We start from the raw sequence: 20559 nt of genomic DNA, 5'->3' as shown, positions 1-20559 counted from the left end.
CGGGACTAGAATCCCATGCCGCGTCTATGCTAACCTACCAGAGCAAAGTTACTGCGGGGCCCTTGCGATTGCGGCGTGGTATCTGCACAGGATACGGGCTTGCTCCCCGCCCCTCGGGTCTGTATTTTCTGGGACGAGTAATCTGGTGGCCATCAGGTACAAAAGCCAAAAGCATTCCAGTCGATAGGTAGCCTGATCCCCTGGTACCTGCATCTGAACAAACCGGTCCGTCTTCATCACCACCATCATCATGAGTTCAGTTGGTGCTTGGCAGTTTGCGCCCCTCGTCACCGAATTCCCTACCAATGTTTTGCCTAACCTAGGGTTCTGGAGTGCGACCAACGGGTCTTGGGAATATCAGATTCAAGTCGCATGGCCGTTGAACTGGACATCGCAGGAGGAGAGCTCGACTGTGGAGACGATGTAAGAGCCCATGATGGACTACAGTAGCAACATGAGAAAAGAAGTACTAACACCACTACTAGGTATGTCCTCGATGGCAATGCACTCGGCATGACTGCCACGGAAGCTTTCCGTCGCCGCCGTCCAGTTGAGTTCAACATGCCCGACTGTATCGTCGTCAGCATAGGCTACCCGGAAACCATTGAAGATTCGCCTTACAGCACCCAGCGAAGCTACGACTTCCAGCCTCCTGTCTGCGACGGCTGCCCATTGCCAACAGTGCCTGGCGTGCAGTCCAATGCCAATGAGTTCATCGAGTTCATCGACACTGCTCTCCGCCCCTGGGTCCAGGAAACAGCTTTCCCAAAGGCTGAATTCGACCGCGATGCGCTCTACGGTCACTCCTTTGGCGGCCTCTTCGTCCTGTACGCTCTCACAGTACGCCCCGATCTCTTCGATACATTTCTCAGCGCCTCCCCGGCACTCTTCTTCAACAACGATTACGTCTTCAACAACACGGATTTTCTCGCACCGCTAACTTCGCCCTCGGCTAACAACACTTCCAATGCCACCAAGCCTGCTTTCCAGATAAGCTATGGGGCGCTCGAACAGAACCTGGTGCAGAGGCGGACGGAAACGGATGAGGAGTTCGCCTTTAGACAGAGCATCCTTGTACCGCAGCGGATGACGGATCTGAGCCAAAAGCTATACAGCACGCTGGAGGATAGTCCGGCGTTGAGGGATATCAGCATACATGAGTACCCTTTCAGTGATCATGCTGCAGTAGGCGCGGCAGCGCTCGCGGATGGTATCGACTACTTCCTGGACTGGTGAATGCAAAGTGCTGTCCAGGGTGGAGGTGAAGGAGAGCGACGCCTTGTATGAGGACTGAATGAAAAGCTGATGGTCAACCCTGAACCTCAAGCATTGCTGACCTGTCTTGCCTGAAATTGGTAATGCTTAATTCCGGCCGCGGTGATGTCTCTTGCTGTCATTTTTTCAATGCGGCTCATGACTCTGTGTCTTTGTAGCATCGGCTATTGATCCACTATGCCAGCGCCAGATTTTGCACCCGACTCGTTGTTCCCTTTATCCTGCTCTTCACAGGAGACTTTGTCTGCTGCCTTGATCTTCCGCGTTACCCGGTCACGACGACGCGATTGGAGATGGGAAGTCGGTTCGTCTGGGCTGGGAAGTTACAAATGGATAGCTTGCCGGACTACTTGCCCGTTTGGCAGTAATAGCGCTGTGCCTGACCGCCTTGTTCGAACACCTGGGGACGCTGGTCTGAGGCGATGTCACGCTGGGCGCGACTGGATTCGCGCGACTGGTGGAAACGATTAGATTACAACCCCGCCCTAAGCAGGTCAAAAACCACACGGCGGCATGTGTACTGCCCACATCACCCACAATCGTGCACACGGGGTACGATAAGTGATAACATGGAGTGGACACGTCCCACCGCTCATTGCACCAGAGTTGGAGCAGGTGGTGCGGCCAAATGCCGGCGAGGGGCGACATTGGCTGAAATTTTCGGGGCAGTGGGTACAGCCGCCAGCAAGAGCCTCAACGGATGCGCATCCGGTGTTTGATCAACGCAGAAAAAGTTTCGCCTAGGGAATCCCGGCGATACGTCATCTTGAGGGAAAAGAAGGGTCCGGTGAGGAGGGGATGATGGCACGTAGAAATAGCAAAATGGCCCTGTGCCCGCGAGCCCTGCCCTCGCAACATCCTCACGAAGCAACCGCTGGACGGCACAAGATTCCCTCCCCACCATCACGACTTCCACGGCCGACTTGACCACCACCACCACCATCATGCAGCGAGCAAACACGACCGAGAGCCTGCGCACGCCTGGCGCCAGCATCGCGACCCTCAACCTGAACAAGCCCCCGCGGCCGGGCATGGAGCGCGCGCCCACATCCACCAACCTCACACGGCCGCTGCCCATCCAACGCCTGGAGGGCAAGGTCGTCATGATCACAGGCGGAGGCGGCAAGGTGGGCGTCGAGTCTGCTGGCCGCCTGCTTATCGAAGGCTGCAACGTCGCCCTCATCGACATCGACCAGGGTGCTCTCGAGGCTGCCGTGCCCGTCCTCAAGGCCGCCATTCCCACAGGCTCGCCCATCGAGTCGCGCCTGCTCACCATTGTCGCCGACGCGACCAAGGAGCCCGACGTCGAGGCATGCGCCAAGAAGGTGGTGCAACGCTTCGAGAGGCTCGACGCTGCCCTGCTCAACTGCTGCCATCGCGGCGAGTCCAAGAGCATCTTCGACGTCACCGAAGACGACTTTGACCGCATCATGACCATCAACGCCAAGTCTGGTATGTCACTCCCCTGTCTCTTCGACAACGTCACCCTCCGCTGACTCTTGACCCCCCAGCATTCCTAGGCGTCAAGTACGCTGCTACAGCCATGCAGACCACCTCTGGTGGCGGCTCCATCATCATCCGATCCTCCATCGCCGGTCTTCGCGGCTTCCCCAACCTCATCTCGTACAGCGCCAGCAAGTTCGCCCTGCGCGGCATCGCCCTTACCGCCGCTGAAGAGCTTGGTCCGCTCAACATCCGCGTCAACACCATCCACACGAGCATCATCCAAACACAGGGCTACAAGGACGGCTGGAACAAGGAGAGGCTGGCAGAGCTCAAGGAGGAGACTGCGCTCGACCGCTTCAGCACCCCAGATGACGTGGCCAGCGTCGTTGCATTCCTCGTCAGCGAAGACAGCAAGTTCATGACTGGTGGACATTTGAAGATTGACGGCGGCTGCGTCGCTGTTTAGACGTTTTATTTAGCCTTGCTTGTTATACTGCGATGATCGATATTTGCATTGATGGAGTTTGGGACGCCCGCTTTTCTTCCGAAGCAGAGGCTGCATGCTTTGCACACGCTATCATCATGGATTGGAGGTATAGAGGCACATTATTAGACGGATAGAAATGATTCACCAGGCGGACATCTGTCCCCACCCACTCCATTTGCTTGTACACACTTCCTCATGTCCCTCTGCTTGGGCATACTTTGCCATGACAGCGCGTGACGTCACTGCACTGTCATGCTCCCCCTCATCTGGAGACCCATTGACGCAACATGCACCAACAGACAACACAATCCTGCGTCTCCACTAAGGTACACTAAATAGTCGACAAATAGCTCACACCTAAGCTTCACAAGACTGCCCTGGTGCGGGATGCGCCATTAGGCCCTGCACTACCTTGTTTCCGAAAATATCCGGTAAAGCTGTCATGATGTGACGTGCATTATGCTCCAGTAAGCGTCTGTCACCACTCGAATAGCTCTGTCTGTACTCCCGTCACTCATTCTCACCTGACGGGTTCCATCACTTCAATCCTAAGGGCAACCCGAATCCCACCACATCACCATGTCCGAGCCCACAGCAACCCAACACCATCCCAAATTTCAAAACCACAAACCAGAACAAGATGCCGTTGACTATGAGATGCAAACATACACACGCGGGTTAGACTTTGAACGCCCACCACTCACATTCCAGGCCGATAGATGGGAAGAATTGGCTTGTAGCCGCATGTCAGCCGACTCCAAAGGCTACGTCTACGGATCGGCTGGAGTACGAGAAACAACAGACAAAAACCGCAATGCCTTCAGGAAATGGTCTATTGTGCCAAACCGCCTGGTAAAGTACACTGGTTTCCCCGACCTGACGACCGAAATCTTCGGCGAGAAAATGGTGGCGCCCATAGCCATGGCGCCAGTCGGCGTACTGAAGATCTTCAACCCCCAAGGCGAAGTCGCCGCCGCAAAAGCCGCAGCCAAAGAGGCTATCCCATACATCCTAAGTACAGCGAGTAGCACGAGTATAGAGGATACCGCCGCAGCCAACGGCTCCGATGGCCAACGCTGGTACCAACTTTACTGGCCCTCACGCGAACACGACGACATTACTATATCTCTACTCCAGCGCGCAAAGAAATCCGGTTTCACAGCTCTGTTCGTAACGCTAGATACATATATCCTTGGCTGGCGGCCCGAAGATATGGATAATGGATACAACCCCTTTATGCGCGCAGATCGCACAGGCGTGGAGCTCGGTATGACAGATCCTGTGTTCCGGAAACAGTTCAAGGAGAGGCATGACGTGGATGTGGACAGTAAAATGGACACTGCGGCGCCAGAATGGATGAGGACAATCTTCCCCGGGGAGAGCCATAGTTGGGAGGATGTGGAGTTTTTGAAGAGGCACTGGGATGGGCCAATCGTGCTCAAGGGCATTCAGAGCTTGGCCGATGCGAGAAAAGCGGTTGAGATTGGTGTGCAGGGCGTTGTTGTGAGTAATCACGGCGGGAGGCAGCTTGATGGCGGGAATTCCTCGTTGGGCGTGTTGCCACATATCGTTGATGCTGTTGGGGACAAGTTGACAATCTTCTTTGACAGTGGGATTCAATCTGGTGCTGACATTGCGAAAGCAATGGCGCTGGGCGCTGACTGTGTGCTAGTTGGTAGACCATACGTGTATGGTCTGGCACTCGGAGGAGAAAAGGGCGTGGAGCATGTACTCAAGAGTTTGGTGGGTGAACTGGAGCTGACCTTGCATTTAAGCGGTATCCAGAGTGTGCAAAAGAAGGACCTGAGTCGAAGTGTATTAGTCAGGGAGGACGCGCTTTTTGAGGGAGTGAAGGGAGTGGGGCTGCATTAGATGCCTCATAGTCAGGAGAGCGTCTACATCTCTATCAGGCAGCTTTTCTGGGCTGTGAAACTCGAGGCCGCTCTCGATTGGGCACTTTTCACCTTCACCTTCATCTTGGCTAGAACTCAAGTATTAACGCTTCACCCTGGCTTTAGTCATCTCCTAGCAAGCCACTATCACATTTCACTTCCACTTTCAAAGCTACCCACTCGATATGTGACCCACGATCAACTGTTAGTCACCTAGAGATGAAGAACTGGCGCACGTATATCTTGCATCTCTGTGCCTTAGTCTGTTTCGCACCAACTTCAACCTTGCTCTACGAACTACTAGCAGCACTGTCCAATGAGACCAAGCCGCGATCGAGTCAACATGACCGAGCTCGAACGACAAGTCGCGTTGCTGAAGTCCCGTGGCCTGATGGTACCGACCACAGATCCAAGAACGAGCAAGCGGCCCGCAGAGGAATCGTCCCCAGAACCCTCATCCAAAAAGACAAAGCACACCACTGAAATTGCTTCTGTGAGTACATACAATAAATGGACAGCGACGTGTATACCCAAGTTTGGAGTGGTCATTAACCTCCGCTAGAAACGCCAACTTCATGCACACTCTATCCTCCAGCGTGAATTTCTCCATCAAAAGGCCGAACTTCAAAGAACGAAACAAGAGCTGGCAGCCGAGAAAGCCAAATCAGCCTACAGCAGCAACCAGATCAAGTTGCTCTGTGTTCAATGCTGCAGATTGACCGACCGTTACCACGCCGCTCTCGCCTCCCACGCTTCTCTTCAAGCCACATATCGCGACCAAACCTCCGAGCTCCGTGCCCACAAAGGTGCCCTTGACATTGCCAACGAAGAGCTAGAGGAGTCTCGCAAGGACGCTGATACCTATCGCGAGGCGATATTGAAGCGAGACGAAGATTACGAGCTTGCGAAGAAGCAACTGGAAGAAGCGAAGGACGACGAGGTGTTGGAATGGAGGGTGTTGACGAGCAGGTTGCAATCGCTTGGGAAGGGCCATGAGACGGGTCGCGCGGTCTACGACATGCTTTTACTGCAAGTTGAGAGACAGTGTGACGAGGACAAGGTTGTGTTGGAGAGTGTGAAGGAGGCTTTGAAGGACGCGTTTGGCGGATTCTTTGAGAGAGAGTAAGTTGACGGGAAGTACGCCTGGAAGGACCTGCGTTGGATATCGAGCGGATGTACGCCTTGCTGATTAAAGTTGCTGGTGATTTGGATATTCGACATGTGGTGACGATTAGAGTTGCATCCCGCTTTTCTTGTGGTTCGGTCTAACAGTGGTGGTCATCATGCCTACGGGAATGACTCTTTAACTCAACTAGATCCGCATAGGGACCTGTTCTTTTCTCCGCTGAGAGGTGAACACTATGTCATTTCGCTGTCGTGGAACGATCTGAGCAATACAAAGCTCAATACTACGCGCATATAAGGGTATATCAGCGCCAACCAAATTTTGCAGATCTCCCGGTGCCGTCCAAATACATATTTTGAGCCGTCCATACCATATCATATCCTCAGATCAAGTCTCATACCCGCATCATCATGCGCACGGTAGGAATAAAGTCTTGACTGTCCTTCTCTTGCTGTTCGAAACTCTGTTTGAAGGCTGCCAACCCCGCGAGGATTCCGCAAACCATAAAAATCAACGAGACAAGTGACCAGATGACGCCCCAGCATTGCGATGAACCGCCGTACCGCTTGGCGAAGACGCTGGCATCGGAAGAATTAACCTTGCGGAGGATGAGGTCGTCACAGATGTCCCACACGCTGTATAGAGAAGACATGACGCCGATAAAGAGCTGGAAAGTTTTTAGTTCGACGGTTTTCGAAAGGACGAGAAGGGGTACTCACGACCATGAACCTTAACGCTTCGCCATGTTCGATGAACCAGAACGCCACAAGCAACCCTACACTGAGCAGAATGGTCACAATCGTCAACCAGTCTTTTCTCGCCCACCACAATGTCAGTAGGAAACATACGCCTAGCACGATACTCGCTACTTTGGAGGCCACGATGTTGAAACCGCAGAACGTAAGTAAAGCGCCGATCAATGAAGACCCCAAGTAGCCAGCAGGGAGAGTAATGAATTGCTTGCCGCCGCGCATGTGTGTCACACCTCCCTCATGAGGATCAAGAGAGATTGATTCTACTCGCCCACCAGTACAACAAGACGTTATTGCATGGGAGAATTCGTGGAAGGCAATGACTAGCATCTGTGGATTCAATCAGCCATCCATGTCTCCTGTTATGCTGATTTTGCAAGCTCAAGGAACCCGGTCATCAACCACACTGATGATCTCAATTCCAGACCATCTTCTCCTAGGGCTACTACGGTGCACATACCTTGAACGGCCACAACACCCATCGCACATACGGTAAATTCCACAACAACGCAATAACAACAACATATGCAGCAATAACACCTAGCGTAACTCCTTGAGTATGATTTACACTCAATCCGCGGCGCTCGAAGTGATGCGAGGCCTGCGAAGCGACAGCCGGCCCCGCTGTGACCAGGGCCCGACGCGCTAATTTGGCGAGGTTGCTGGTGTTGTGAAGTGGTACTGCTGGCGGCATAGCTCCGTATTCGTATCTTCCGGTATTTCAGTGTTCGTAGTTGAGCAGAAAAGAATCCTAGATAATGAGCGGCAGAAGTGTAAAACGAGCGAGGACACTGTATCTTGTTGTTTGAAAGCGGAGAGTGGCTGGAGAGAAGACGTGGAGCTGACGCGTTGCCGCTTGTGTTTGTGACATGCGCCACGCTAAAATTAGCAGGGGTGGCTGTGCCGGCACCTTTCCGGAATGCAAAAGAGCTTCTCACATCACAGAGGCAGCGAATTGTTAATGTGTTGGAATTGAATAAAGTCTAAATTATGTACGCCTCTTGGCGGTATGTAGCGCAGTGCTAAAATGGAGGAGCCGCTAGAAGACAGCGGCAGTGCGAGAACATCTCTAACCTGGACTGCCTAGGTAAAGATATCCTGTATTTGACCATGGGAGTATATTTAAACCCTCTCGTGGTGCGTTGACATGCCCCTCTCAGGCGAAGTATCAACATCTTTGTCGCCGACCTTCTCGGATGCAGCAGCACCAGTAGCACCAACAGCACTGTGACGACGCTCCCAATAAGTGTCGTCACGTTCGTTACGGCTGATGTATCCAGCTGGGACCCACTTCTTACTGGTCCTAGCCGATATGCTTGGGTCCGAGTACATGATATCGACATTCTCCAAAGACAATGATTTGGTCTCGAATACGAAGAAGTAAACGATACCCGCCGCAACGAAGTTGCATGCGAAGAAGACGAAACCGAAGGCGTAGCCGATACCGTCGTCAGCGTACGGTGTAAGGAAACCGATCAAGAAATTGCCTAACATGGAGCGTTAGTGAATAGATTTGATGTGTTGAAGATGTATAGCTTACCGAGCCAGTTGAAAGCAGTAGCCAAAGAGGCCTGCTTCGCGCGAGTGCGGAGTGGGAACGTCTCTCCAATGATAACCCAAATGAAAGGCCCCCAGGTAGAGGCGAAACTTGCGATGAACATGCAAGCAGCGACAATCATAACAATACCAGCGGCCGGGTTGTCCTGTGGCGGTAGCACGACACCGATGATAGCAAAAATCAGCAGCCAGACAGCTTGCCACAGACCACCAACGACGAGAGGCACACGACGACCAACTCGCTCAATGAGCCATAATCCAGGAATGGTCATGACTACATTGACAGCGCCAAGAATGAGTTGAACCTGGAGAGGGTCGTCAATACCTGCCGACTGGAAGATGGTCGCTCCGTAGTAGAAAAAGTAGTTGACACCGGTCCACTGCTGGAAAAATTGCAGAGCACATCCGAGAAGGGTTCGGTAAGCAAGAAGCGGAATGCCGGATGGCTGGCCAGTGAAGCATTCCATCCAGGTACCTTGTCCAGCGCTCTGTTGTTCGTTGATGGAATCCTCCATCTCCTTGAAGTCCGAGTTGACCAGCTCGTGGTTGGGGTCATGCACAAGGCCTCGGAGACGGGCCATTGACATGCGTGCCTCTTCCCATCGTCCTTTACCCGCCAACCACCTTGGAGACTCCGGTGTGAAAAGTACACCGACACCAAGAGGAATGGAAAAGCCGATTCCCAAGCCGATAACGATCCTCCAGGCAGCATCGCTATCCTCGCCTGGGTTGTCGCGGACTCCGTAGTTGATGATGTTGGAGATGAGAATTCCGACAGTGATCATGAGTTGGTAAGATGCGACGACGGCACCACGAATCTCTCGAGGGCATACTTCAGATTGGTACATTGGTACGCCAATAGACAGGATACCGACACCAAGACCTGCGACAATGCGACCAACTGTCATGTGTACCCAAGTGGTCATCGCGGTGACCTGGATGATGTTGCCAATAACGAATATGGCCACACCAACGGTCAGATTGCGTCGACGACCGAACCAATCAGCAGTGTAGGCACCAGCAAGTGCGCCGATGAGGGTACCGATGGACATGAGGGAAACGAGCAAGGATTGAATCGTGGGGTTGAAAGCCTTCTCGCCATTGCCCTGGTCCTGTCCGAATCGCTGAATGAAATCCTTAAAGATGAGCATTCCAGAAATTTGACCCTATCTTGAATAAGCCGTTGGACGGTTGGAAACAGAACATATATGGTACATACCGTGTCATAACCAAACAGGAAACCACCTATCGAAGTAATCACTCCAAGTATGATGGCTTCAATGCCGCACTCGGCGCCGCGTATCTTGACAGCACTGTAAAAGTTAGCACAATTGTATGCGTACTTCAACCGGATCAAAACCTACACTTTGCCCAAACCCATGATTGTAAGATGACTTGGCCACGGGAAGATTGATATTCAAGGCAAGATGGGGTTACTCGTCCGGTACACATCCATTCTTAAGTATCAATGCCAATTCCAATCCCGTGTCCCGTTATGCGGTAATGCCCAGCATCGCGCCGAGCTTTCGACTCCGGGGCCTCTACGTCATACGCGCCACGCCGTCACGCGAAATTGCGCGCGAGCGGCCTTACAAGCTTGGCTTGTCCTCCTCCACAGCCAAACAGAAGTCATCCGGGGGTCTGAAACTGCAGTAGTGGGCTTGTCAATGCGACGCAGCCGCTGGGGGACAAGGGGCGTGTATGTGGGGAAGCTGGTCGCGATTCGACGGCCAAGCCAAATCCGCCCGACGTTCCGGGAAGTCCCCCCAAAGAGATACACAGCCTCGAGTTCACATGGATCGGATCGTGTTCTTGCATGCTCATCTGACGGTAGGCGTTGTACAGGACGTTCTGCTAATGCGATTTGAACGCCTCTGACACCCACCCCGCATTCAGATGCATGGCATACAACGACGAGCCTCAGGGACCGTTGTGCCGCACAGCCGATCCCCAGGAACCTACTGATAGTCGCGTGACTTGTGGATGTCGACTCAACGACGCGTATTCCTCGGCCGGGCCCATGTCGGTGAAGATACTTCACTTCAAGATGCGACAGATTCTCTCGGCAGTGGGGATGATGGAGATGTGTACGACCCCATCCAGGTCTGTGCAGCCCTCAACACCAGTCTCTCTCCGACCATCCCTCCGACTCTTTAAACAAATGCCGCGTGAACCGGCATAAGCTTTGTCGCAGCGCTTGTTTTGATTCGCAATCTCCGATCGCTTGCAGTCTTCCTCCGGTCAGGTATAGCGAGGGACCCGTTTTGGATGCAACGTAAGCCAGGTTGCGGCGACAGATTGGTTCGGATTGGTGCAGGAGGCCCACATGAGGCTCAAGGAAGCCACTAAGAACATTCCATTGACTTGGCATGTCCGACCCGCAGCGGACGAGAAAGTGAGGCCGTAATCTCGGTAGTTCCCACATCGCGGAGTGGGTGTGAAAACTTTGAGGGGAGCTTGCGTGTGGTGAGGAGAAGAAGGGGTTGCGGAGGCTGCGGAGACTGGAGAAAACTTCTCACTAAGTAGTAAGCACTGGGGACGAAAGCTGGAGACGAAAGCTGGAGATGGAACAACGAAACCAACATTGCAGCAACTTCTCGCACGACAGCGACCTCCGGCTGGATTTATAGCTGACACAGTCCAACATCAAAATTGCTTCAGACCTGACTCTCGCAGTTTTCCGCTCCATACAGTTTAGCGCACCCGAGAGGTCGCCAGCTTCTGGTGCGGAAGGGAGTATAGACTGCATCGAGAACGCGGCGAGACGATACAGCTTGATGCAGTCTTCGTATCCTTTACTGCGCCAATATCCCTGCGCCAATGTCTGGCTGCGTGAGAGACATTCGTGCCAACTGTGATACGCGACGCGCTCCGCTAGGTCACGTGCGACCGTTTCTTGGTGCCCCAGGGCTGGGCGCCATCAGTAGCGCTAGGGCGTGGTCGTGATGTCATGACATCGCGACGCTGAAGAGCGGATTGAGCATATCGAACTGGGAAACGTCGACAGCATATTCTGCAAAAAAGACCCTGGACAATACTCATTTCGAACTACCTATCACGATTCCTAAATACATAGCAAGATGGTCAAGGACAATGAAACCGTAATTGAGTGAGTAGCTTGTGTGAACTGAGGCGAGGCCAAGTGCTTACGGCGCCCCGAGGGAATTCAACGAGCTTGTCAACATGTCAGCAGACGAGCTACAAGACTGGCTCGGCAGCGAAGAGTCCGAGGGAGCCGGCTGGTAAACTCTCCTTCTAATGCAATGCTGACATTGCGAATTGCATGGCATACACAGTCTCTAAGGCGCCTACAGGTCCAAGGATAACGGCTCCGGCGAAACAATCGGTCATGATTCAGGCCGTAAAATTGTTGCCATCTTGCAGAAGAATCCAAAGAAAGAAGCTAGTAAATACGACCAGGAAGACATCGATCACATGCGCAAGGTAGTAGCATATTGCAAGAGGCATCTTGCGCAAGAAGAGAAGGCGAAGAAAGACACCGATAGTAAGAGCTATAAGAGTTTGAAGAACTGGGGTCACGATGCGCAGAAGGCTTGAGCACAAGATTCCTTGAAGAAGATGTTAGGTAGATGAGTGAAGATTTGAAAAGACGATATAAATGATCATGTATCGAGGCCGTACGGCATGCACGTCACTATAATTTCAATAACACACTTCACTATATGACACCATCGAAAGCGAAGAGCACCGGCTTCAAGACGTCCAGATTAAAAGCGGGGTAAATTGGAAGCAGTGTTCAGGAACTATCTAGGTAGAAGCGGCGCATAGGACTAGTGTCTTGGTCTACATGACAGTCGACTTCTTGCGGCCAGCAAAGTAATTTCCCTACTGAAAATTAGTTCTGCCTTCTCGGTGTTCACGATCAGAGGAAGCTTACCTGCATACCACCATCACACGCAGGCTGCTCCATTTCGTCTGTCTTTGTCCTCTCAGGTGGGTGTCTGCGCTTGAAACACTCGCCTACATGGTGGCCTTCGTCACAAGCGACAACCCATTGACCCATACCCATGTCCTTGGGTGCGTGCCTGACACCTCTCCCACCACCACCTACTATCAGATTGCCAGGACGGTAGGTTGGGTCTGCGCGCATACGCTTAATCACGCTGCTGTGGATAACGGCATCGGCGGGTATATCACGGGTCTCGCCTTTAGGCAAAGGCCATCTGATTGCTTTCCAGGTTCCGTCTTCTTGTAGATCCATACGTCGAAAGGGTAGATACTCCATTATGTTCCACGAGACGACGCCCATACGGTTGGCGCCATTATTGAACTGGAGAACATCATGAATACGGCCTTTAGTTGCGGCGCTGTGGAGGTGTTTATGGAAGTGTGTGTTCGGGTGTTCACGGTGATGAGAAAGTATGTTGTCGTCGTCAGTGTAGCCTGCTGTATCCATGGACGGCGCATCCGAATTCTTGCGTGGAATGACTGGTGAGGGTGATGCAGGATCAATCGCAATCATCGGTATGTTGTTTTGGGCTCGCGAAACGGTGGTTGTAGGTTCCTCATGGCAACAACTCAGGGCCTCCAACTTGTCTTCGTCGAAGTCGAGACCAGCTTTTTGAGCCTCGCGCACCATCCACACCAGCGCTACGTGACTCAACGCTGCATCATCGTCACCGAGAGGCCATCCTCCGCCAATGTCCTACGCATTGTCAGTTTTGAAGGTCTATCCCAGGTAAAATGCACTCACTGCATGACACCCTGGAAACCAGACTTCTTGAATGTCTTGTTCACCATCCTCGTCTTGAGAGTTGAAAGTTCCTGCTGCGTCGTACGATCGCATTGAAGGAGTAGCAGAGCCATGAACACCATCCAGTTGTGAGCGGTCTGCGCTACGGCTGCGCACGCCTGAAGTCTCATGTGGATCTCTGAATCGCTCAGGCGGTGCTAACGTGTCCCGCCGACCTCTCTCTTGGTGTTCCTCATGATCCTTTTCGTCATAATCATGATCCTCATGATCACCGTGGATCATATCCTTCATTTGCTGCCGATGCTTGTGATGACGGTGTTTGTAAAGCATTGACCTGTCTGGCTTCTCCTGGGAGATGAGATCTTGTCTGAACTTTGCACGCCGTTCATCGATAGAAACCGCATGACGTATTACGTTCGCACTGCTTCTTGCGGTATACGGGAACCTGCTGCGTTGCATCCATGCATTCTCGAATGCAGGCACGCTGTTGACTGTATCAAAAAGACCAAGAAAGCGTATGGGTTTGACAGGGCGGCTGAATGTCTCCCTGAACGCGCACATGAATTCGAGAAGCTTTAGCTTTTCTGATTTCTCGCCGGACTTGCGGCTTTTGCTACCCTTCTCTTCTGGCAGTCGACATTGCCACTTCTGAAATGTTCTGACCAAAAGTGTAAGTGAGGGTTTTACAATGACTTCAGGCTGTACTTACTTCCATGCGAACTGGCACATCTCTTCATTTCCAGCCTGTTGCATGTTAGAAACTTCTTGATATATGGTGAACAAGCGCTTACAGAGAGAAGGCCAACGTGATCGAGCATCTCCGCAAGGAAACGAGCTGTGTAGGCACCTCGTGAAAATCCAAAGAAGAATATGTCATCACCAGGCGTATAGTATCTCATCAGGAACTGTCCAAAGCGTGTCAGTGCTATGCGCCATGGTTGTTCCTTCAAGCGAGCAACCGGAGCTGCTGCTCTGTTTCAGGCAGTTAATTACTAACCTTATATCCTGCCATAACGTGCTGGTCGAATGAAGTTCCTATACTAGATTAGGTCTCATGCTTGGCAGCCAAGTCCGATCGAACATACCTATCGCGCTGTCTTTCGCCTTCGCATACCACGACTGAAACCTCTCCCATCGGCCTGTTCGGGTCATAGATCCATTGGCTTTCGTAACGTAGGTGCCGATTCCAGGCTGATAGTAATGAAATTGATCGTCCCCATTGCGATCGAGCATGCGATAAATCTTCAGGATGTTGCTATCCGAATCTGTACCCGAGAACTTGTTACCTGTACCATCAAAGCACAGGACAAATTTCTTGGTCACATGATTCGGACGTCGCGATACTGCTCCGTAATCCATAGGGTTGTTGTTAGGTGTTTGTGCGGGAAGCTGGGGTGAAACACTAGGGAGACGTGACTGCTCTGGGTTTATACGCGCCATGCTGACAACGTGGAACTCGAGCAGGGAGGGGATTCTGAGAGGGTAGCAACTTCGTAGTTAGAACGAAGCAGTTGCGAAGCCTTAGGTAGCCAAGTGATTTCTATCATCGCGGGGATCGGATGCAGTGGCCTAACACAACTGACGCATGCTCCCCTCCGGCCTGTTCCCAAAGCTTCCGAACGTATCAAGTCATGTTAAGATATTGATCGCCATTGCTAATGCAGCTTGCAAAGACACTCGCCTATCGACATGTCGATGTCGCGTGTGGTGGGTTCGGAGTAGTCCCGCCGCTAATCAGGAGCCGCTGATCTTTTCGAAGTGCCGTCCGCCCTACAGAGGTCATTGATTTTGGAATGGCTGATACGAACTAGCTACCATGCACTGTTCCACGCCCCCACTTCAAGTATCTATGTAGATGATGTGGAAGCAACACATATGTTGCAGCGTTGGCTGACAGGAGACACGACAGATGCACCGCATGCTGCCCCGTCTTCTACCGTAGTTGATCGTAGAAAAGAAATCTGGATGACCCTTTCACCGCAATTGAGCCAATGTCGTTTTCCGGCCACCATCCTGGCTGGAGGTAACCGGTGCACGCAATGATACGCGTTCCGACAGAGAAGCCCCGCAAGCTAATGCTGAGTGCGGTGCAGGGAATCACAATCGTGTCAACTTCTATTGGTTTCATAAGCGTGCGCGTTCAACACAGCTGTGCCGATCAGAGGATAGTTGCTGGTGTAGGTCTGCTCGCCGACATATGAGCTGGAAAAGCACGTCGCGTCGTTTAGAGGTGGTTGGCGCTACCCTGCTAGCGATCACTTGTGGGTCATGGTCCGTGCAGAGCCGTCTCGATTCCCGTCTTCTCGACTATCGATCGCACTTCCCACTCATCGCAACCACCACCGGCGTCTTGGATGAACCGAACAGTAAACCTTACGGCTTCGGGACAGGCCGTAGGCCACAGACTGCGGATGCTAGTACTTAGCTCGATACCGCACCCTACTCGGAGATTTGCAAGCTCGCGCTCCAGTTGTTGACCGCCACCGCATCAGCTGAAACTCCATTTCGTTTGTTCACTCGCTAGCAGATGAATGCGCGACCAGCCGCCGGGAAATAGGATCGGTCAATTCCGGGCCCGCAAGCGCTAGGGGTTTCTTCTACTACTCAGCCGAAGGCTGCTCAATCAGGATGCCGATCGCTTGAAAGTTCATCTATGGCTTTCGTCTACGTCTCTGTTTGGAATGGTCGCAAGATCAGGTCGCCGTTTCTGTCTATCACGTCGTCGACCGCTACCTGCGCAAAAGTGCACATCCAGCCTGGCATCAGATTACCAAAATCATACCACGACGGGTCCCCAGACAATCACTGGGTGCTGAAGCCTGAAACGTGGCAGGTGTACCCGTGCGGCATACACATTTCTTTTGAGCATGCTTCGTGATGTTACAAAAACCATCCATGGATCATCACAGGTGGGCCTCTCTAGTTCCATCCCCAATGGGGCCAATGGTGCTGCTACGCTGTGGGTCCTATCGACGCTGCCCACAGATCGTCTCTTGGACTTACTCAACACCCCTCTGTCAGTTCCCAGTGAAGGTAGCGCAGCATCCGTCTAGTGCTACCCTCCACGAAGTAGCTCATGACCAATCAACACTCACATAATTGCAGCTATCAAAGCTTTGACGATATCAAGATCAAGACGCTACTCTTTCCGCCTTGGTGCATGCATGGGTTCACCCGCCCTCACTGGAAGCCGTAGGACACTGTTCGCCAAGTGCATATGCTGATCAACACACCGAAGCTGCTAGCGATCGTCGTCATGGGACTGGCTCGTCGCTGCTTGCCATGGCCAAGCTCTCGTGTGGGGAGCATTGCGCCTTCCAAGATCAACAGCAAGCTGCATTGAACTTACTTCCTGACTTCCCTACCGTCCTGGGATTCATATTCTGCCCATTCCCATCCTTTCCACATGGTTATTCGCACAACTATTCATCATGCCTAGTCAGATACAAACATTGATCGGAAAGATCAGGAGAAAGCCTACGCAAGCAAGCGATGGCAGAACGGCGGAAGTTGCGAGCGGGCTGAAGAACCACCAGAAGACCGGCATTGTCAGCGACATTAGAGGTCTCGGTGTTAAGGATGCCAAATTCGCTCTCGACGCTATTACAACACTGGCATCAGGCGAGCCTTTGGACGATAAAGATCTTCTTCTCGAGAAGGGAGTCCAGATGCTACAGGGACTGCCTCTGAACAGCGGTCTCAGCGCAAAAGTCTCAGACGGGTTTATTAGCATGCTCTGGAATGACTTGCCCCACCCAACGCCTACACATGCTGGACCTTCAGCAAGATACCGGAAGCACGACGGCTCGGGAAACAATCCTCACAACCCCGAAATGGGCAAGGCAGGATCGCCGTATGCGCGCAACGTGCCTCCAACAAAACCGAAAGGTAAGTAATCCTCCCGTGCGACAGACTTTCGAATTGGGACTGACAACTACCTGTAGGACCAAACTTGCCCGACGTTGAAGACGTGTATGAGGCGCTCCTCAAGCGCGATAGGCCTTTCCGCGAGCATCCTTCTGGTCTCAATCGCTTGTTCTTCTCTTTCGCAACTATCGTCATTCACGAATGTTTCCAAACCTCTAGGACAGATCCTTGGATCAACGAGACTTCGAGCTATGTTGACCTCAGCACCTTGTACGGCAACACAGAGAAGGAGCAGCCGCGCGTGCGAACATACAAGAATGGCCTGATATATCCAGACTCTATCGCCTCGGAGCGCATCATGATGATGCCTCCTGGTGTAGTCGCTGTACTTTTGATGTTCTCAAGGAACCACAACCACGTTGCGGAATCATTACTGTCAGTGAACGAGGACGGCAAATATAAGCCGTGGGATAGTTTAGACGAAGCGGGCAGAAAATGGTAAGTCTTAAACACCTTCCACTCCCTAGATGGGTCTAACACGTTGTTAGGCAAGACGAGGACATCTTCCAGATTACTCGCAATATCAACGTTGGCTTCTTTGCTTCAGTCGTATTGAAAGACTACGTCGCTGCCATCTTGAACACACCACGAGCCAACTCAGAATGGTCTCTCGATCTCGGTAAAGAGATCAAACAGGGTGGTACACGTGTCGAGCGCGGAACCGGCAGTCATGTATCTGTGGAGTTCGCTGTTCTCTACCACTGGCATGCTGCTCTCAGTGCTGCCGACGAGAATTGGATGGAAGAAATCATCCGTTCTGTTTTCCCCGACTTACGTCACATCGACGATGTAACAATCGAGATGTTCCACAAGGTTATGAAGGTGTACGGTCACGACTTGATGAACAAGAAGCCCTGGGAATGGACATTCGGAGGCCTTCAGCGGGGAGCCGATGGCAGATTCAACGATGCTCAACTCTCAGAGCTGATCAAAGACTGCATCGAAGAACCTGCTCACGCTTTTGGTGCTCATGGTACACCAGCCAGTCTTAAGGTTGTCGATCTCATGGGTCAGTTACAAGCCCGTGAGATGTTCAATGTTTGCACACTCAACGAATTCCGTCGGTATCTTAATCTGAAGCCGTACGAAACGTTCGAGGATTGGTGCTCTGACAAAGAGACGGCGCGGGCAGCCGAGCTTTTGTATGGTCATATGGAGAATATGGAACTATACCCGGGATTAATGGCTGAGTGCACGAAGCCTGCTATGCCAGGAAGTGGCGTTTGTCCCGGTCAGACAACTGGTCGAGGTATCTTGGACGATGCTGTCGCATTGGTCCGCGGTGACCGTTTCCTGAGCTACGACTTCAACAGTAACACTCTTACGCAGTGGGGCGCGGCTCTGCTGTCAGAGAGTACACCAGGAGCATATGGCGGCGTATTTCCCAAGCTGCTCTTCCAGGGTCTCCCAGGTGGATTCAAAGGAACTTCCAGCTACGCGCTGCTGCCCTTTTACACGCCCAAAGCAGCTAAAGAGATTCTCACAGGCAATAAGGTGGTTGAACAGTATGATCTCAGGCGCCCTCCGAGCGATTACGACATCATCAGTGTCCAGACGCAAGAAGGTTGCAAGAAAGTGTTCGAGGACCGTGAGAACTTTGTTGTCATGTACCAGGCAGCTATTCGCAACTGCACGGCTGGACATGACTTCATGATCGGATGGGACGAGCAAAAGAAGCATGACGAGCGGTCCAAAATCCTGCATAAGGTCTTCTTCGAGGAGGGTTTTGAGAAGAACATCGATGAGTTCTTCACGACCAACGTACGGAAACTCATCAAGCAGAACTCACTTAAAGGCGCCAAGGGCAGAATGAGTATCGACGTTGTTCGCGATGTTACCAACATCACGCCAATCCTCTGGCTTGCAGAGCGTTTTGCACTTCCGCTGAAGACACAAGAGCAACCTAGAGGGTTACTCTCTATCCACGAAGCGTTTCTCGCATATCTTGTTCTATGTAAGTTACAACACCAGCCATTTCCAATTACGAACAGCCGGCTAATTAACTGCTAGTCATGTACCAATCCTTCAACATAATGCCACACAATGAGTGGAAACTGCGAGCAGGCGCGATGCAGGCCGCAGCACCACTCCGCTCGATCTTCGAAACCCACCTGAAGACACAGACAGGGCGTCTTGAAGGCTTAGTAGATTGGATGGCCAAGGGCTCCGCCTTTGAAGTAGGTCCACACGCCGACCGCATCTACCACACCCTTGCCGACACCAAGCTGCCCATTGGCGACTTGGTAGGCGACTGTATCGGCATGGGAGCACCCGTGGCCGGAAATCTGACCCAGCAAGCCAGTCTGCTAATCGACCTATTCCTCTCGCCCGGGTACGAAAAGTACAAGGCGCGAATCGTGGAACTGTCGCACATGGATCCCGCAAAATCGGATCGCGAATTACAAGGTTTCGTTTACGAGGGTATGCGCCATGTGGGCGTGGTTCCTGGTCTCCCTCGCGTTGCCACCCGAGACATCACCGTCAACGACGGTGTCCGTGGCCCCGTGTCCATCAAAAAGGGTCACACAATCCTCATTGCCACGTCCAAGGCTGCCATGGACCCCGTTGCGTTCCCCAACCCTGAGATCATGGATCCCCATCGATCATTTAAAGAGTACACTCTACTCGGCCACGGTCTACATTTCTGCTTCGGCGCGCGCCTTGTCGGTCCCTCTCTCGCTGCCACGCTTCGTGAAGTATTCAAACTGCCAAATGTACGTCGCGCGCCCGGTAAGCAAGGACGTTTTACCGTTACCGAGCATAAACTCGCGGGCATCACGATGCGGCATTATCTCGATTCTAATTCGAAGGAGAGTCCTATTCCGACAAGTCTGCGTCTACATTACGATAGCGAGGATGTTGTGGCTAATGGACTGAATGGCCATGCCACGGGCGGGCTTACAAACGGACATACGAATGGGCTGGCTAATGGTCATGTGAACTATGCCTCTAATGGGCATGCAAACGCTGGTGGCGATAATGAGCATGGGAATGCTTATACGATTGCGCCTTAGGAAGGTCCAGGGCCGGATCCGCGTCCGGGTCCAAGTCGTCCGTCGGTGTCGTCGTGGTCGCTGTCCTCGAGTTCAAGCGATCTGCGAAGACGATCGGCTGGAGTGTTCTGTTGTAGGAGTGCAAGGGAGTAGGGTGTTGAAAGGTGGGAGAGACAAGATAGCATAAGAGACGAAGGAGGAGGGGAGTTCATAGGTTAAATTGTTCGCTAATCCTCATCGTGATGATACCACTGGACGTTTAGTTTGGGTTTAGTCCTAGCGTAGTAAAATTGATTTGCTGCATGCTTGCTGAGTTGAACCTCCAGTCTTGCGTGATATATATTGTGATCTAGGAGTCAACGGAACGGTCGAAGTGAAGCATACTAGCAA

The 20559-nt window shown here is 52.4% G+C and overlaps 9 protein-coding genes across 9 annotated transcripts; 6 read left to right on the top strand and 3 right to left on the bottom strand.

Annotated features, from left to right (window-relative positions):
• Positions 1–250: 250 nt before the first annotated feature.
• On the top strand, positions 251–1236 carry CC77DRAFT_950074 (hypothetical protein; the record flags this gene model as incomplete). The annotated part of the gene is made up of 2 exons (XM_018535295.1): positions 251–423; positions 486–1236. 2 exons carry the CDS (start codon positions 251–253, stop codon positions 1234–1236), a joined length of 924 nt encoding a protein of 307 aa, XP_018379258.1.
• Positions 1237–1807: 571 nt separating this feature from the next.
• Positions 1808–3622, top strand: CC77DRAFT_587932 (NAD(P)-binding protein). The gene is made up of 2 exons (XM_018532372.1): positions 1808–2727; positions 2787–3622. The coding sequence occupies exons 1-2, from the start codon at positions 2220–2222 to the stop codon at positions 3185–3187; spliced, it is 909 nt and encodes a 302-aa protein (XP_018379257.1). The 5' UTR covers positions 1808–2219; the 3' UTR covers positions 3188–3622.
• Positions 3623–3787: 165 nt separating this feature from the next.
• On the top strand, positions 3788–5080 carry CC77DRAFT_949939 (FMN-dependent alpha-hydroxy acid dehydrogenase; the record flags this gene model as incomplete). Its single annotated transcript, XM_018535286.1, has 1 exon — positions 3788–5080. The coding sequence occupies one exon, from the start codon at positions 3788–3790 to the stop codon at positions 5078–5080; it is 1293 nt and encodes a 430-aa protein (XP_018379256.1).
• A 363-nt stretch (positions 5081–5443) lies between these two features.
• CC77DRAFT_1100387 (hypothetical protein) lies at positions 5444–6477 on the top strand (the record flags this gene model as incomplete). The annotated part of the gene is made up of 2 exons (XM_018530067.1): positions 5444–5593; positions 5663–6477. The coding sequence occupies 2 exons, from the start codon at positions 5444–5446 to the stop codon at positions 6224–6226; spliced, it is 714 nt and encodes a 237-aa protein (XP_018379255.1). The 3' UTR covers positions 6227–6477.
• Positions 6413–7672, bottom strand: CC77DRAFT_1014448 (hypothetical protein; the record flags this gene model as incomplete). The annotated part of the gene is made up of 4 exons (XM_018523899.1): positions 6413–6487; positions 6627–6893; positions 6946–7308; positions 7439–7672. The coding sequence occupies 4 exons, from the start codon at positions 7670–7672 to the stop codon at positions 6413–6415; spliced, it is 939 nt and encodes a 312-aa protein (XP_018379254.1).
• A 428-nt stretch (positions 7673–8100) lies between these two features.
• Positions 8101–9916, bottom strand: CC77DRAFT_1067466 (high affinity glucose transporter ght1; the record flags this gene model as incomplete). Its single annotated transcript, XM_018529000.1, has 4 exons — positions 8101–8465; positions 8519–9701; positions 9755–9848; positions 9900–9916. 4 exons carry the CDS (start codon positions 9914–9916, stop codon positions 8101–8103), a joined length of 1659 nt encoding a protein of 552 aa, XP_018379253.1.
• A 1802-nt stretch (positions 9917–11718) lies between these two features.
• CC77DRAFT_1067465 (hypothetical protein) lies at positions 11719–12093 on the top strand (the record flags this gene model as incomplete). The annotated part of the gene is made up of 2 exons (XM_018528999.1): positions 11719–11777; positions 11850–12093. The coding sequence occupies 2 exons, from the start codon at positions 11719–11721 to the stop codon at positions 12091–12093; spliced, it is 303 nt and encodes a 100-aa protein (XP_018379252.1).
• A 246-nt stretch (positions 12094–12339) lies between these two features.
• On the bottom strand, positions 12340–14689 carry CC77DRAFT_1014445 (hypothetical protein; the record flags this gene model as incomplete). Its single annotated transcript, XM_018523898.1, has 7 exons — positions 12340–12381; positions 12434–13201; positions 13250–13907; positions 13959–13993; positions 14041–14154; positions 14247–14284; positions 14335–14689. The coding sequence occupies 7 exons, from the start codon at positions 14687–14689 to the stop codon at positions 12340–12342; spliced, it is 2010 nt and encodes a 669-aa protein (XP_018379251.1).
• Positions 14690–16680: 1991 nt separating this feature from the next.
• Positions 16681–20190, top strand: CC77DRAFT_1067463 (heme peroxidase; the record flags this gene model as incomplete). Its single annotated transcript, XM_018528998.1, has 4 exons — positions 16681–17137; positions 17194–17614; positions 17665–19130; positions 19187–20190. 4 exons carry the CDS (start codon positions 16681–16683, stop codon positions 20188–20190), a joined length of 3348 nt encoding a protein of 1115 aa, XP_018379250.1.
• Positions 20191–20559: the final 369 nt, after the last annotated feature.

Source organism: Alternaria alternata (assembly GCF_001642055.1).
Source record: "Alternaria alternata strain SRC1lrK2f unplaced genomic scaffold CC77scaffold_37, whole genome shotgun sequence".
NCBI lineage: Eukaryota > Fungi > Ascomycota > Dothideomycetes > Pleosporales > Pleosporaceae > Alternaria > Alternaria alternata.
This window is presented reverse-complemented; position numbering and strand designations above follow the sequence as displayed.